The sequence below is a fragment of the Chelonia mydas genome, chromosome 1, assembly GCF_015237465.2.
Source record: "Chelonia mydas isolate rCheMyd1 chromosome 1, rCheMyd1.pri.v2, whole genome shotgun sequence".
NCBI classification, from domain to species: domain Eukaryota; kingdom Metazoa; phylum Chordata; order Testudines; family Cheloniidae; genus Chelonia; species Chelonia mydas.
This window is the reverse complement of record NC_057849.1, coordinates 885,091-900,964: the sequence shown is the minus strand read 5'-3', so window position 1 is coordinate 900,964 and position 15,874 is coordinate 885,091. Positions and strand designations below refer to the sequence as shown.

General features: G+C 48.1%; 1 protein-coding gene across 1 annotated transcript; it reads right to left on the bottom strand.

Moving 5' to 3' along the window:
• Positions 1 to 439: 439 nt before the first annotated feature.
• On the bottom strand, positions 440 to 1,387 carry LOC119565114 (olfactory receptor 52K1-like). The gene has a single exon (XM_037889536.1). It carries the CDS (start codon positions 1,385 to 1,387, stop codon positions 440 to 442), a length of 948 nt encoding a protein of 315 aa, XP_037745464.1.
• Between the last annotated feature and the right edge of the window lie 14,487 nt (positions 1,388 to 15,874).

Sequence of the window (15,874 nt, the reverse complement as noted above, 5' to 3'; positions counted from 1 at the left end):
TCCCGTCAGCTAATGGCTAAGTTATCTGCCAAAAAAACTAGAGTTTTCAAGACCCTAAGTACCCCTTGGAATCCTGGTTAAAGTTGCCACCCCCAACAAAATCTGAAAATGCTGCCTTGTAGCTGTGTTGAGGGGAGGGAGGTGGAAATGATCCATCAAGTGACAGGGGGAGGGGAATAGAGGAGCAAGCGACAGAGGCAGGGCCTTGGGGGGAAGAGGCAAAGCAGGATCGGGGCCTTGGCAGAAGAGGTGGGGCAAGGGGTGGATACATAGACCTATTCCCCAGTTTGTCACACTGACACAGCACAGTAAGGTCAGGAAAGCATTTACTGTCTTTTCGACTGTCCGGCAAGTGATTCAGGGAAGAGGGCCCAGCACCATGTCACCAGCCAGCTCTGCACGGAGCTCGGTGTGAGAGCCAGAGCACCAGGAGACAGTTTTACGTTCCTTTAGGAGTAAGTAGCCGGAGCAACCTGTCCCGGATCTGTTTGGTCCTCACCCCGTAGATGATGGGGTGCAGCATGGGGGGCATTAGAAGGTACGCGTTGGCCATGAGAACATGGAAATGTACCGCCACATTGTCACCAAACCGGTGCATGAGGGTGGAGAAGATAGCTGGGATGTAAGCGGTTAAAATGACAAATAGGTGGGAGCCGCATGTCCCAAAAGTCTTGAGCCGGGCGTCCTTTGTGGGGAGACTGAAGATGGCCCTGAGAATCTGGATATACGACACAGCAATAAAAAACACATCCAGACCGGTCACCAAGAATGCCACAGAGAGGCTGTAGTAATTACTGATGTGGGTGTCGGCACAGGCCAGCTTCACCACAGCCATGTGCTCGCACTGTGTGTGGGGGATGATGTTGGTTCTGCAATATGGCCACTGCCTTGTCAGAAAGGGATAGGGCAGTACGAGCATGCCACCACGCAGCACCACGGCCAGGCCAATCTTGCCCACCACAAAGTTTGTCAGGATGGTGGAATGTCTCAGGGGATGGCAGATGGCCACGTAGCGATCCAAAGCCATGGCCACGAGGATCCCAGAGTCCATCACTAAGAAGCTATGAATGAAGTACATCTGGGTGAGGCAGGCATTGAAATCGATGTCCCTGGAATTGAACCAGAAGATGCTCAGCATTTTGGGCAGGGTGGATGTAGACAGGAGCAGGTCGCTGACGGCCAGCATGCAGAGGAAATAGTACATGGGCTCATGGAGGCTCAGCTCCATCTTGACAATAAAGAGGATGGTGAAGTTCCCCAAAATGGCTATGACGTAAATGGTGCAGAAGGGGATGGAGATCCAGACATGGGCCGCCTCCAGGCCAGGAATGCCCAGCAGGGTGAAGGTTGAGGGGTTGGTGAAGACGGTTGTGTTGGACTCAGACATGGAGTAGGTGAGAAGGTGTCCGACTCTGAGGCAGAACGGCGTCTCCTGCATGTACCGTATGTTCCTCAGACTTCCTGTGTGTGCCCAGGCTCTTGGGTGATGGTCGCAGTACAAATGCCTGGATGGAGAGACAATGTTAGTTTGAGACACTACATGCACTACTGGAGGCTGTTCTCATGGGAGAAGCAGATTAGTCGCTCTTGACACACTGAAAAACTACATTTTCATTAGTCAGATAAATGATTTATGAACAACTGGCCTTACTAATGCCAATTCCATGGCTGATGGTGCTCCATGCGTCAATAATTCTACATGCCGTGCTGTGGGAACCCTTAAAAGACACCAGCAGGAAACACGAGAGTGGATACTGATTATCCATCGTTGTTCCTTAATGCAATGAAAGCCAGGCTACAGAGTCCATGCTATAGGGAGTCCCCATTCAACCGGTTACTCAAAATCTGAGCTTGTAAAAAAACCCCAAACCTTTGCCAAGACATGTGCCAGGGAGAAACATCCCAACTAGGACACACCTCAGGGAAAAGACCCGGGCACCAATGAAAGCAGGTCAACAAAACACCTGCTCGTTCGCAGTAGTGGCCAAATCAAAGACAATGTTCGGATGCCTAAGATATGGGATGGAGAATAACCTGCTCTGGATTTGTGCTCAGTTTTGAGTCTGAGACAGTTTAGTTTAGAGAAGAGACAAAGAAGGGGGCAGATGATGGAGGAGAGGAGAAGAATAGAACTGATTACATTCAACTGGAAAAAACAGAGAACAGTTCCCAACCAGTAATACCGATAGACACTTAGTGCTTCAAAAGCGCTAATTCCCCAAAGCTGAGGAAAATTATCAAGAAAACTGATTGGGAGGAAAATATTAGACAGAAAAATGGGAATGAAACTCAGGAGTTCTTTAAGAAGAGTTTATTGAATAGCTAAAAAGTTGCGATTCCACAGTCTAGGAAGTGGAGAACTTTGACTCAAAACCGAGTTCAGTGGCAAAGTGAAGGCAGCAGTTATGTGGGGAAAAGCAACAGATACAAATGGGAAAAAAGGGAATATAGCTATCGGGCAATACAAATGGGAAGTTATGAAAATTGATAAGGAATGTTAAAGACATAAGGGGAAACTCCATGCTTCACGGGACTAAGGATAACAAAAAGGGGGTTATTAAGTATATTAAGAACAAAAGAAATCCTAGGAAAGGTTTAAGCCAATTCCTAGAGGGAGAAAGGAAACTTCTTAATGTTGCAGAAAACAGATGTGTTGAAGAACTAGGTTTGTTCTGCACTGGGAAAGAGGCAGTAGGAGGCACTCCTATCACGTGAGGTGATGGAATAGTCTCCAGCCCATTAGCGGCCAAGGAGGATGTTAAACAGCCTCCACAGTAGAACCGTAGAATTACGAACACCAGAGTTACAAACTGACCGATCACCCACACACCTCACTCGGGAGTAGACGTACACGACCTGTCGGCAGCAGAGCCAAAACAAAAGGGCACATATAGGACAGTTCTGTGTTAAACGAAAAGTATTTAAAAAAACGGGGGGGGGGGGATTTAAAGAAAAAAGATTTGACAAGGTCAGGAAACACTGGAAAAGCTGGTCTGGGGTTAGTTCAAAAAAAGTCGAGGAATATAATTAACGCCCATCACCAACACGGTTTGTGGAAATCAGGTCTTCTCAAATAAAACCGATTTCATCCTTCAAGGAGAGTGCAGGTTTGGCTGATCAAGGGAACTGCATGGATGCAATTAACTTCAATTTCTCTGAGACATGGGATTCAGCGGGGAAAACACTCATATGAAAAATGAACAGTCTGCATTATCAGTAGAGCACCTGTAAAGTGGATTAAAAACTGGCGTTGTCCATGGGGTGAACGGGGGTGTTTTTAGCAGGGTTCTAAGCCCAATGCCATTGAATATTTTCATCACTGATCTGGAAGGAAATAGAAAATCGCTGCAGAAAAACTTTGCAGACAGCCCAAAGATTGGCAGAGTGGTTCCACTGAGGAGGGCAGGCACACCGGCTGATCTGGAACATTTGATGAGCTGGGCCCACACAAACAAGCTGTTTTAACACAAAAAGAAAAAGAGGACTTGTGGCACTGATGAAGTGGGCTGCAGCTCACGAAAGCTTATGCTCAGATAAATGTGTTAGTCTCTAAGGTGCCACAAGTCCTCCTGTTCTTTTTGCAGATGCAGACTAACACGGCTGCTATTCTGAAACCTGTTTTAGTACAGTCACATGAAAAGTTATTCCCTCAGAACAGGCAATGCAGGCCCGACCCACAGACTAGGGCACTGTATTATGGACGCAGGGACCCTGTAACGAGGCTGGTTCTAGCGGGACCCAGCTGAGAGTGCCCTTTCAGGACAAATTGCTTAAAGCAGGGGAGTTACAGCCCAAGGCTGGGGTTTCTGTGCATACCAAGGCAAACCCAACCAGCCAAACAGAGAAGACTTAGGTTTTACCCCACTGGCTAACCACAAGTCACACAAGCAATTCCCTTAGACACTCCAATTTCCCAGTATCCCCACCAGGGCCCCTCGTTATGGGGACAGATGGTTATGAAAACCAATACCCCAGTAAAAGGAAAAAGGTTCTCTCGATCCCAAAGGACCAAGCCCCAGACCCAGGTCAATATACAAATCAGATCTTATGCACAAATCATGCTGTTGCCAATCCTTTCGTATCTAAAAACTAAAGGTTTATTCATAAAAGGAAAAAGATAGAGATGAGAGCTAGAATGGGTGAAATGGAATCAATGACAGACAGTAACTGCAAAGGCCTTGGTTCAGGCTTGTAGCAGTGATGGAATAAACGACAGGTTCAAATCCAGTCTCTGGAAAACATCCCCAGCTGGGATGGGTCTTTCAGACCTTGGTTCAAAGCTTCAGTGTAGCCAAGTCCCTCCAGAGGTCTGAAGCAGGACGGAAGACCAGATGGAGGAGCTGCAGCAGGTTTTTACATTCTCTTGCCATGTGGCCTCTTTCTTTGTCCCAAAGACAAGCTGCCCATCCCATGGCCTGGAAACACCTCAGAGTTCTGTCCATAGGCAGGGCCCTGCATCCCTGTCTGAGTCCCAAGGCGTGTCTGCCTTCTCTCAGTAGGTCAACTGTATCAGTGATGGTCCTTAATGGGCCATCCAGCAGGCTGGGCAGAGCTGACACCAACTTGTCTGCGGTGTCACCCAGAAGCGTAGCACAAGTTTGAACTACAGACAGTACAGAGCCAATGTTCATAACTTCAACTACAAAAGTGTTACATGCAAACAGACAGCATCATCCTAACCAGCAAACCACCACCTTGTCTTAGACACCTCATTTGACCCCCTTTATACAAGATTTAGTGCCACTATAGGACTTTGGTTGCAACAATGATCTGTACGGTCCCAGTTCAAGTCAATAACGTCACAGCCCCTGAAAAGGATTTAGGAGTCATTGTGGAAACCAGCTCATCGTGAACTCCCAGTGTGATGCTGTGGCTAAAAGGGCTGATGTGATCCTCGGATGCTGTCAAGGTTCCTTCCCCACTCTGAACTCTAGGGTACAGATGTCAGGACCCGCATGAAAGACCCCCTGAGCTTATTCTTACCAGCTTCGGTTAAAACTTCCCCAAGGTACAAACTTTGCCTTGGCCTTGAACCCTATGCTGCCACCACCAAGCATTTAAACAAAGAACAGGGAAAGAGCTCACTTGGAGACGTCTTCCCCCAAAATATCCCCCCAAGCCCTACACCCCCTTTCCTGGAGAAGCCTTGATAAGAATCCTCACCAATTGGTACAGGTGAACAAAGACCCAAAATCCTTGGATCTTAAGAACAATGAAAAATCAATCCGGTTCTTAAAAGAAGAATTTTAATTAAAGAAAAGGTAAAAGAATCACCTCTGTAAAATCAGGATGGTAAATACCTTACAGGGTAATCAGATTCACAACATAGAGAATCCCTCTAGGCAAAACCTTAGTTACAAAAAGACACAAAAACAGGAATATCCATTCCCTCCAGCACAGCTTATTTTACCAGCCATTAAACAAAAGAAAATCTAACGCATTTCTAGCTAGATTACTTACTAACTTTACAGGAGTTGTAAGGCAGCATTCCTGATCTGTTCCCTGCAAAAGCATCTCACAGACAGACAGACCTTTTCTTCCGCTCGCCCCCCCCCCCCCCCCGCCTCCAGCTGTGAAAGTATCTTGTCCCCTCATTGGCCGTTTTGGGTCAGGTGCCAGCGGGGTTACCTTAGCTTCTTAACCCTTTACAGGTGAAAGGATTTTGCCTCTGGCCAGGAGGGATTTTATAGCACTGTATACAGAAAGGTGGTTACTCTTCCCTTTATATTTATCACAGATGCATAAACAGGGGAGTGGTGAGTTGGAGCAGGGGAAGGATTTTACCTCCGCACATGGCATTGGTGGAACCAACTGTGTCCACTTCTGGGGTCCACATTTCAGAAAGGAAGTTGAAAAATTGAAGTGGGTGCAGAAAAAAGCCACAAAAATGATTGGAGGATGGAGAAAATGCCGGACAGTGAGAGACTTAAAGGGCATCATGTATTTAACTTATCAAAAAGATTGTCAAGAGGAGGCTTTCATGGGGTGAAAGTCATTGGTAAAGCGGAGAAAGGCAGAGCAAGAGCCAATGGCTGGAAGCGGAACCCAGATAAATTCCAGCTGGAAATAAGGGCCAAATATTTAGTACTGAGGGCGATTAAATGTTGGGACAAACTGCAAAGGGAAGTGGTGGCTTCTCCAACTCCCCATGTCTTCAGACTCAGACTCGATGCTTTCCTGGAAGATCTGCTTGAGGGCTTGTCTAGACTTAAAACACTACAGCCGTGCTGCTGTACTCCTTCAGTGCAGACACGACTTACACCGACCGAGGTTCAACCATCCGCATAGGTAGCTGGAGTGGGGCGGCTGCCCCACTCCTGGAGAACAGGGGTTAAAAGCAGCCCTGGAGTGGGCTGTGGCTAGGATGAGCAGCTGAGGGAGTAGTTGACCACAGGTGTGGCCAGCTCAATTAGGGCCCAGCTGGCCCTGATAAGAGGGCTGGGACAGGAGCTGAGGGGAGTCTCTCTCCAGCCCTGGAGGGAGAGGGCCCAGCTGCTGGAGAGCAAGGTACTGGAGCAGTGCTGGGGAAAAGGGCAAGAGGAGCTGGGAAGCTCCAGCCTGGCAGCTCCCCAGGCGGAGGCCTTGTTCAAGGCCCAAAGAGGTACTGGGGCTGCAGAGGGGCAGCCCGGGGACGGGCAGAGGCAGCTGCTCCTAACCCCTTGCCAGTGATGAGTGGCCATCACAGGCTGCGTCTGCCCCTGTGAGCGGGGGCTAGATGACGACTGGCAGTAGCCACTGAGGCAAGGTGGGTTTAGAGGGTTGGGGGTTCCCCTAGGAGGGGTGACCCAGTGTGAGGCAGAACCCCAGCATGTGTGGGGGTACTGTGAAGGGCAGAACCCCAAGGTAAAGGGCACCGGGGTCCAGGAGGGACCGGGGGCCTGAGGCAGGTGAGTCACTGGCCATTACCAGGTGCTCCGAGCTGGAATGGAGCTAATTCCCAGACGACCAGCAGGAGACACCGCACCGGTGAGTCTTCGCCCTGCTACAGTAGCCCACCTCCCCAAGAGCTGGTAACTAGGTCGACGGAAGAATTCACCTCATACTGTCTACACCGCGGTTAGGTAGATACAGTGACTTCTCCCCAGGGTGTGGATTTTTTTGCTATTGCAAAGGAAGAAAATGCAGTTGTGGGTTGCATTAACAAAGGCACAGCATGCAACTCACCCAAGGTGATAATATTCCTCTACACAGCGCTGGTTATGCCTCAGCTGGAGCACGGTGTCCAGTTTGTTCCACCAACCGTATAGGAAGGATGTAGAGAACCTGGAAAGGATCCAGAGTTGAGAGACAAAGAGGATCCAAGGGATGGAATACAAACCATACTAGGAAAGGCTGAAGGGACTGGGTATGTTTAGTCTGGAAAAGAGGAGATTGAGAGGGGACATGACTGCGGTCTTCAGATCCTTGAAAGGCCGCCATAGAAAAGATGGAGGAAAGTCGTTCTGTCTCACCACAGAGGGCAGGACAGGAGGCGATGGGATCAAACTCCAGCAGAGCAGATTTAGATGAAATCTCAGGAAGAACTTTCTAACTGTAACAACAGGAGGACAGTGAAACAGACGCCTTGGGAGGTCGTGGAAGCTCCTTCTCTAGGGGTTTTCCAAAGGAGGCTGGATAGTCATCTGTCTGGGATGGGTTAGACCCCACAAATCCTGCATCATGGCAGGGAGCTAGGCTAGATGTCCCTTGTGGTCCCTTCTTACCCTGTGACTCTATAATTTATATAATATAAAAGAATAGTAAATATGGCAGGCGACCAGCTTGGCTTAATGGTGAAATCCTAGCGGATCTTAAACATAAAAAAGAAGCTTACAAGAAGTGGAAGGTTGGACGTATGACCAGGGAAGAGTATAAAAATATTGCTCGGGCATGTAGGAAAGATATCAGGAGGGCCAAATCGCACCTGGAGTTGCAGCTAGCAAGAGATGTCAAGAGTAACAAGAAGGGTTTCTTCAGGTATGTTGGCAACAAGAAGAAAGCCAAGGAAAGTGTGGGCCCCCTTACTGAATGAGGGAGGCAACCTAGTGACAGAGGATGTGGAAAAAGCTAATGTGCTCAATGCTTTTTTTGCCTCTGTCTTCACTAACAAGGTCAGCTCCCAGACTGCTGCACTGGGCAGCACAGCATGGGGAGGGGGTGGCCAGCCCTCTGTGGAGATAGAGGTGGTTAGGGACTATTTAGAAAAGCTGGACGTGCACAAGTCCATGGGGCCGGACGAGTTGCATCCGAGAGTGCTGAAGGAATTGGCGGCTGTGATTGCAGAGCCCTTGGCCATTATCTTTGAAAACTCGTGGCGAACGGGGGAAGTCCCGGATGACTGGAAAAAGACTAATGTAGTGCCAATCTTTAAAAAAGGGAAGAAGGAGGATCCTGGGAACTACAGGCCAGTCAGCCTCACCTCAGTCCCTGGAAAAATCATGGAGCAGGTCCTCAAAGAATCAATCCTGAATCACTTACATGAGAGGAAAGTGATCAGGAACAGTCAGCATGGATTCACCAAGGGAAGGTCATGCCTGACTAATCTAATCGCCTTTTATGATGAGATTACTGGTTCTGTGGATGAAGGGAAAGCAGTGGATGTATTGTTTCTTGACTTTAGCAAAGCTTTTGACACGGTCTCCCACAGTATTCTTGTCAGCAAGTTAAGGAAGTATGGGCTGGATGAATGCACTATAAGGTGGGTAGAAAGCTGGCTAGATTGTCGGGCTCAACGGGTAGTGATCAATGGCTCCATGTCTAGTTGGCAGCCGGTGTCAAGCGGAGTGCCCCAGGGGTCGGTCCTGGGGCCGGTTTTGTTCAATATCTTCATAAATGATCTGGAGGATGGTGTGGATTGCACTCTCAGCAAATTTGCGGATGATACTAAACTGGGAGGAGTGGTAGATACGCTGGAGGGGAGGGATAGGATACAGAAGGACCTAGACAAATTGGAGGTTTGGGCCAAAAGAAATCTGATGAGGTTCAATAAGGATAAGTGCAGGGTCCTACACTTAGGATGGAAGAATCCAATGCACCGCTACAGACTAGGGACCGAATGGCTAGGTAGCAGTTCTGCGGAAAAGGACCTAGGGGTGACAGTGGACGAGAAGCTGGATATGAGTCAGCAGTGTGCCCTTGTTGCCAAGAAGGCCAATGGCATTTTGGGATGTATAAGTAGGGGCATAGCGAGCAGATCGAGGGACGTGATCGTTCCCCTCTATTCGACACTGGTGAGGCCTCATCTGGAGTCCTGTGTCCAGTTTTGGGCCCCACACTACAAGAAGGATGTGAATAAATTGGAGAGAGTCCAGCGAAGGGCAACAAAAATGATTAGGGGTCTAGAGCACATGACTTATGAGGAGAGGCTGAGGGAGCTGGGATTGTTTAGTCTGCAGAAGAGAAGAATGAGGGGGGATTTGATAGCTGCTTTCAACTACCTGAAAGGGGGTTCCAAAGAGGATGGCTCTAGACTGTTCTCAATGGTAGCAGATGACAGAACGAGGAGTAATGGTCTCAAGTTGCAATGGGGGAGGTTTAGATTGGATATTAGGAAAAACTTTTTCACTAAGAGGGTGGTGAAACACTGGAATGCGTTACCTAGGGAGGTGGTAGAATCTCCTTCCTTAGAGGTTTTTAAGGTCAGGCTCGACAAAGCCCTGGCTGGGATGATTTAACTGGGAATTGGTCCTGCTTCGAGCAGGGGGTTGGACTAGATGACCTTCTGGGGTCCCTTCCAACCCTGATATTCTATGATTCTATGATTCTATGATTCTACAATCTAAAATCCAGCTCTCCTGCTGGTAATAGCTCACCTTTCCTGATCACTCTGGTTACAGTGTGTATGGTAACACCCATTGTTTCATGTTCTCTGTCTATATAAATCTCCCCACTGTATTTTCCACGGAATGCATCCGATGAAGTGAGCTGTAGCTCATGAAAGCTTATGCTCAAATAAATTTGTTAGTCTCTAAGGTGCCCCCACTCCTCCTTTTCTTTTTACGAATACAGACTAACACGGCTGCGGCTCTAAAATCCTAGTGTGGACCACGCCTTAGTCAGACACAAGTTATTGAGCTCAATATAGGGGTAACTGGGTAAAATTTCATGGCCTGTGTTATACAGGAGGTCAGACAGGATGATCTAATGCTGCCTTCTGACATTCAACCCTATGACTCAATTGATAAAGAAAAGATAAAGATCAGACATTTTATATTTACTCTGTCTCACAATACATGAACAAGGGAATATTCAATTACATTGAAAATCTGAACATATAACACGGAGAAAAGAAAATTGTTTACATAATCCATAGTTGGCCTGTGGAACTCCTTGGCACTGACATTATTGGAGCACAGAGCTCAGCTGGATGGGATTCACAAACGGATGGGCCATTGTCGGTGGTGCTGGTGGCACCATGGTGAGTTAAGTCTCTCTGACACCTTCCATTAGAAGACCTAAGTTTCATTTGCTTATAAGTTTGCCAAATTTTAACTGTTTGGACTGAAATTTCCCACCCTGGGTGTCTGCTGCCGGCTGAATTGTTTTCTGAAGGTTTCAGCCGTAACAGTTCAGCCGACTTCTCGAATGAAGCGAGGAGAGGTGATGTCTTGCCCATGTTGAAAAATTCTTGGCATTGTTCAAGTGAGGCGCCCTAGCACCTCCATGCTTTCCAGCAGATAAAAGTAAGGTAACAGCCCCCCCCCCCGCCCCGAAACAGCCAGAGACCTGAAATGCAAGAGCAGGAGGTGACAATGTGTCTGCTTTAACACACAGCTGGATCCTGAGGTCTTTAATCAATTTTTACTTCAAAGGGAGTTCTCCCTTAATGGGGCCTGAGCAAATCATGGGCCACGGCCTCAGAATTTGGCCTTGTATTGTCCATCTACTGACATCTTTCCTCCTGAAGGATCCCCTGTGCCACTCAAATGCAGCCACCTCAGGGCTAGGGGCCATCAGCTGGGGTGGGAGGAAGTGCACAGAGAGGGACATTTTGGCCAGTGATACTGGAACAAATTCATCCCCTTTGGCAAGGGCCCTGGGATGTTTACTGGCTGTGCAGATCGGAAAGGACCCCAGACTTGCTCTCTAGCCCATCATTCCCCTATTGCCCTGGGTTTGTCGAGCAGGTGAGCTCCTCAGCAAGAGATGGTACCTGTGAATCCTGAGACGGAAGTGTCTTCCCTGGGAATCCCCCTCAGGTGGCCGTGTCCCACACCTCTCACCCCAGCATCCGCAGCAACATCCCACGCCGAGAGCTGTCACAGGGGTGTGCAGCGTTTATAATAGAGCTCTGTGCAATCCCAGGGGGCTTCGCTCAGCCTCCAGGGGAGAAGCAGCATCTGGATGTAAACAGGCTGGAGACAGGCCTGTCTGCACTTCTGTGCTATTTATCCACCTTTCGGAGTAAACAGTAATTAAGGGACGTTCCCAAAGGGAGATGAGAACTCTTGGGCTCTGCGCCGAGTGACAGAGGAATTGGCTGCCCTGTGTATTTGTGTGTATTTAAAAATTATAGTTGATTAGGAAACTAAGGATAATGCCAAGGTCTGCATAGGGTCTGAAACACTGTGAATGCCCAGGATGGATGGGTAGAGAGTAGACAGACAGACAGATCTGGAGACAGACGACTGAGGGGAGACACAAGCACTTTCTGGAGGCACACGGGGCTGTATCTAAGGCATCAGAGACCTGTAATTCTGGTCAGTAATGATCATCATGTTGTGCAGCACCTTTCACTGAAGGATCTTCAAAACCCCGAGGAAAGGAAAGTCCTGTGAACATATCCTCAGTGTACAGATAGGTAAACTGAGGCATGGGGAGAGGTGACTTAGCCAAGGTCTCACAGAGATTGAGTGGCAGGATGACAGACAGAACCCAGGAGTCCTGACTTCCCTGCCATAACCACAGTCTCTCCGTCACGCCAAGAGGGAAATGGACTCCCGCTCTGGCAGGAGCTGTCCATTGGGAGGGATGTAGAGAAAAGGCCAGAAGAGGGAGCATGAGACTTTGCCATCCTCTGAAGGTGAATCTGAGGTCTTCAGAACTAGCTGGAGTTTGTAAGCTCCCCACTCATGTGAGGTGTGAACTCCAGGGCTCCACTTCTGCTCCTGCTCAGAAACCTGCCAACGCATCACAGTCCCTGGGTCACTTTGGGGGAACAAACTCAGTAAAAGCAATTCCATCAGAACGTCCCTGGAAAAATCATGGAGCAGGTCCTCAAGGAATCAATCCTGAAGCACTTAGACGAGAGGAAAGTGACCAGGAAGAGTCAGCATGGATTCACCAAGGACAAGTCATGCCTGACTAATCTAATTGCCTTCTATGACGAGATAACTGGCTCTGTGGATGAGGGGAAAGCAGTGGACGTGTTGTTCCTTGACTTTAGCAAAGCTTTTGACACAGTCTCCCACAGTATTCTTGCCAGCAAGTTAAAGAAGTATGGGCTGGATGAATGGACTATAAGGTGGATAGAAAGCTGGCTAGATTGTCGGGCTCAACGGGTAGTGATCAATGACTCCATGTCTAGTTGGCAGCCTGTGTCAAGTGGAGTGCCCCAAGGGTCGGTCCTGGGGCCGGTTTTGTTCAATATCTTCATTAATGATCTGGAGGATGGTGTGGATTGCACCCTCAGCAAGTTTGCAGATGACACTAAACTGGGAGGAGAGGTAGATATGCTGGAGGGTAGGGATAGGATACAGAGGGCCCTAGACAAATTAGAGGATTGGGCTAAAAGAAATCTGATTAGGTTCAACAAGAACAAGTGCAGAGTCCTGCACTTAGGATGGAAGAATCCCATGCACCGCTACAGACTAGGGACCGAATGGCTCGGCAGCAGTTTTGCAGAAAAGGACCTAGGGGTCACAGTGGACGAGAAGCTGGATATGAGTCAACAGTGTGCCCTTGTTGCCAAGAAGGCCAATGGCATTTTGGGATGTATAAGTAGGGGCATTGCCAGCAGATCGAGGGACGTGTTTGTTCCCCTCTATTCGACATTGGTGAGGCCTCATCTGGAGTACTGTGTCCAGTTTTGGTCCCCACACTACAAGAAGGATGTGGAAAAATTGGAAAGAGTCCAGTGGAGGGCAACAAAAATGATTAGGGGACTGGGACACATGACTTATGAGGAGAGGCTGAGGGAACTGGGATTGTTTAGTCTGCGTCAGGGTTCCCTCCCCACTCTGAGCTCTAGGGTACAGATGTGGGGACCCACATGAAAGACCCCCCCCCAGCTTATTTCTACCAGCTTAGGTTAAAACTTCCCCAAGGCATAAATTCTTTGCCCTTGGAGGGTACGCTGCCACCACCAAGTGATTTTAGACCAAGAACACGGAAAGGACCACTTGGAGTTCCTATTTCCCCAAAATATCCCCCCAAGCCCTTACACCCCCTTTCCTGGGGAGGCTTGAGAATAAACAAGATGAGCACAAACCAGTCTTGGATTTTTAAGACCCAAAAAACCCAATCAGATTCTTAAAAAACAAAACTTTATTAGAAGAACAAAAAAAGATAAGAGAAGAACTCTGTAAGAGCAGAATGGAAGATAATCTTACAGGCAGTCAGATTCAAAACATAGAGAATCCCTCTAGGCAAAACCGTAAGTTACAAAAAGACACAAAAACAGGAATACACATTTCCTACAGCACAGCAAATTTCACAAGCCAAAACAAAGAAAACCTAAAGCATTTTCTAGCTAGATTACTTACTAACTTTACAGGAGTTGGAGGGCTTGCATCCTTGATCTGTTCCCAGCAAAGGTATCACACAGACAGACAAAAGTCTTTTCCCCCCATCCAGATTTGAAAGTATCTTGTCCCCTCATTGGTCATTTTGGGTCAGGTGCCAGCCAGGTTACCTGAGTTTCTTAACCCTTTACAGGTAAAAGGACTTTGCCTCTAGCGAGGAGGGATTCTATAGCACTGTACACAGAAAGGTGGTTACCCTTCCCTTTATATTTATGACACACCCCCCAAATCACAGACGGTGCTGAACAGCCTGTTCCACACTTGCTGTGATTTCTTCCTGGAGCTCTAGGAGGAAACAGAATTAATAAGACACATGCACCTTTAGATATACTATTGATATATAGATATCAATATCAATAGATATACTACTGACTGTATAAAAACTAACAATATTTCCCACATTTCAAGGACGATTTTAACCAGTCGATTCTGCCAAACTTTCACGGGAGAGTGCATCAGCCACTTTGTTAGAAGCTCCTGAGATGTGTTGAATGTCGAAATCAAAATCTTGGAGAGCTAAACTCCACCTAAGAAGTTTTTTGTTATTTCCCGTGGTGGTATGAAGCCACTGTAGCGCAGCATGGTCGGTTTGCAGGTGGAAACGCCATCCCCAAACATATGGGCGTAGCTTTTCCAGGGCGTAGACAATGGCATAACATTCTTTTTCACTGACTGACCAGTGGCTTCCCTCTCAGACAGCTTCTTGCTGAGAAACACTACAGGGTGGAATTCTTGATCCGGTCCTTCCTGCATTAAAACTGCTCCCACACCACACTCAGACGCATCTGTGGTTACTAGGAACGGTTTGTCAAAGTCTGGGGCCCTTAGTACAGGGTCAGACATGAGTGTCGCTTGAACCTTGTTAAAGGCCTTCTGACACTCTTCAGTCCACTGAACTGCATTTGCCTGTTTCTTTTTGGTTAGGTCTGTCAGTGGGGCGGTGATTTGGCTGTATTGTGGTACAAATCGTCTGTAATATCCGGCCAAGTCTAAGAAGGATTGGACCTGTTTCTTTGACTTTGGGACAGGCCACTTTTGGATAGCATCCACTTTCACCTGTACGGGGTTGATAGTTCGTTGACCCACCTGGTGTCCAAGGTAAGTCACTCTGTTTAGGCCTATTTGACACTTCTTAGCCTTAACAGTTAGTCTTGCCTCTTTTATGCTCTCAAAGACTTTTTGTAGATGCTCCAGGCGTTCTGCCCAGGAATGCGAAAATATGGCCACATCGTCAAGGTAGGCGACTGCATATTCTCCTAATCCCGCTAGAATTCCTGCCCCCTAATCTTCAAGTCTTTGGAAGGTGGCGGGTGCATTCTGCAGCCCGAAAGGGAGGACATTAAATTCATACAGCCCGAGATGTGTGGTGAAGGCTGACCTTTCCTTGGCGGATTCATCTAGCGGTACTTGCCACTACCCCTTGGTTAAGTCCAAGGTAGAGATGAACTGGGCCCATCCCAGTTTCTCTAATAGTTCATCTGTGCGTGGCATTGGATAGTTGTCTGGGCGAGTTACAGCATTTACCTTACGGTAGTCCACGCAAAATCGTATCTCTCCATCTGGTTTGGGAACTGGAACCACTGGAGATGCCCATGCACTGACAGAGGGGCAGATTACACCCATCTGTAACATATCCTGGATCTCCCATTCTCTAGCAGTTTTAGCTTGAGGAGACACCCGGTAAGGTTGGACTCTAATTGGTTGAGCATTACCTGTGTCAATGGAGTGGTATGCCCGTTCAGTCAGTCCTGGGGTGGCTGAGAATGTCGGCGCGTAGCTAGTGCACAGATCCTGGATCTGCTGTCGCTGCATACGCCCAAGGGTCATGGAGAGGTTCCCCTCTTCCACACCACCAGCACATTTCCCTTCGTAGTAGACACCTTCAGGCCACTCAGCGTCCTCTCCTCCCTGGGCTGTAAACTGACAAACCTTTAACTCTCTGGAATAAAAGGGCTTTAGAGAATTAATATGGTACACCTTAGGCTTTCGGTTGGAGGTGGGGGATGCAATGAGATAATTAACAGCTCCCAGGTGCTCCTGGACGGTGAATGGCCCTTCCCACGATGCTTCCATTTTATGGGCCTGGAGCGCCTTTAAGACCTGACCTGGTCTCCTACTTGCAAGGAACGCTCTCTGGCATGTTTATCATACCA

Coding starts and splice junctions, on each gene's coding strand:
- LOC119565114 (XM_037889536.1), bottom strand. CDS start 1,387: ATGTCTGAGTCCAACACAACCGTCTTCACCAACCCCTCAACCTTCACC.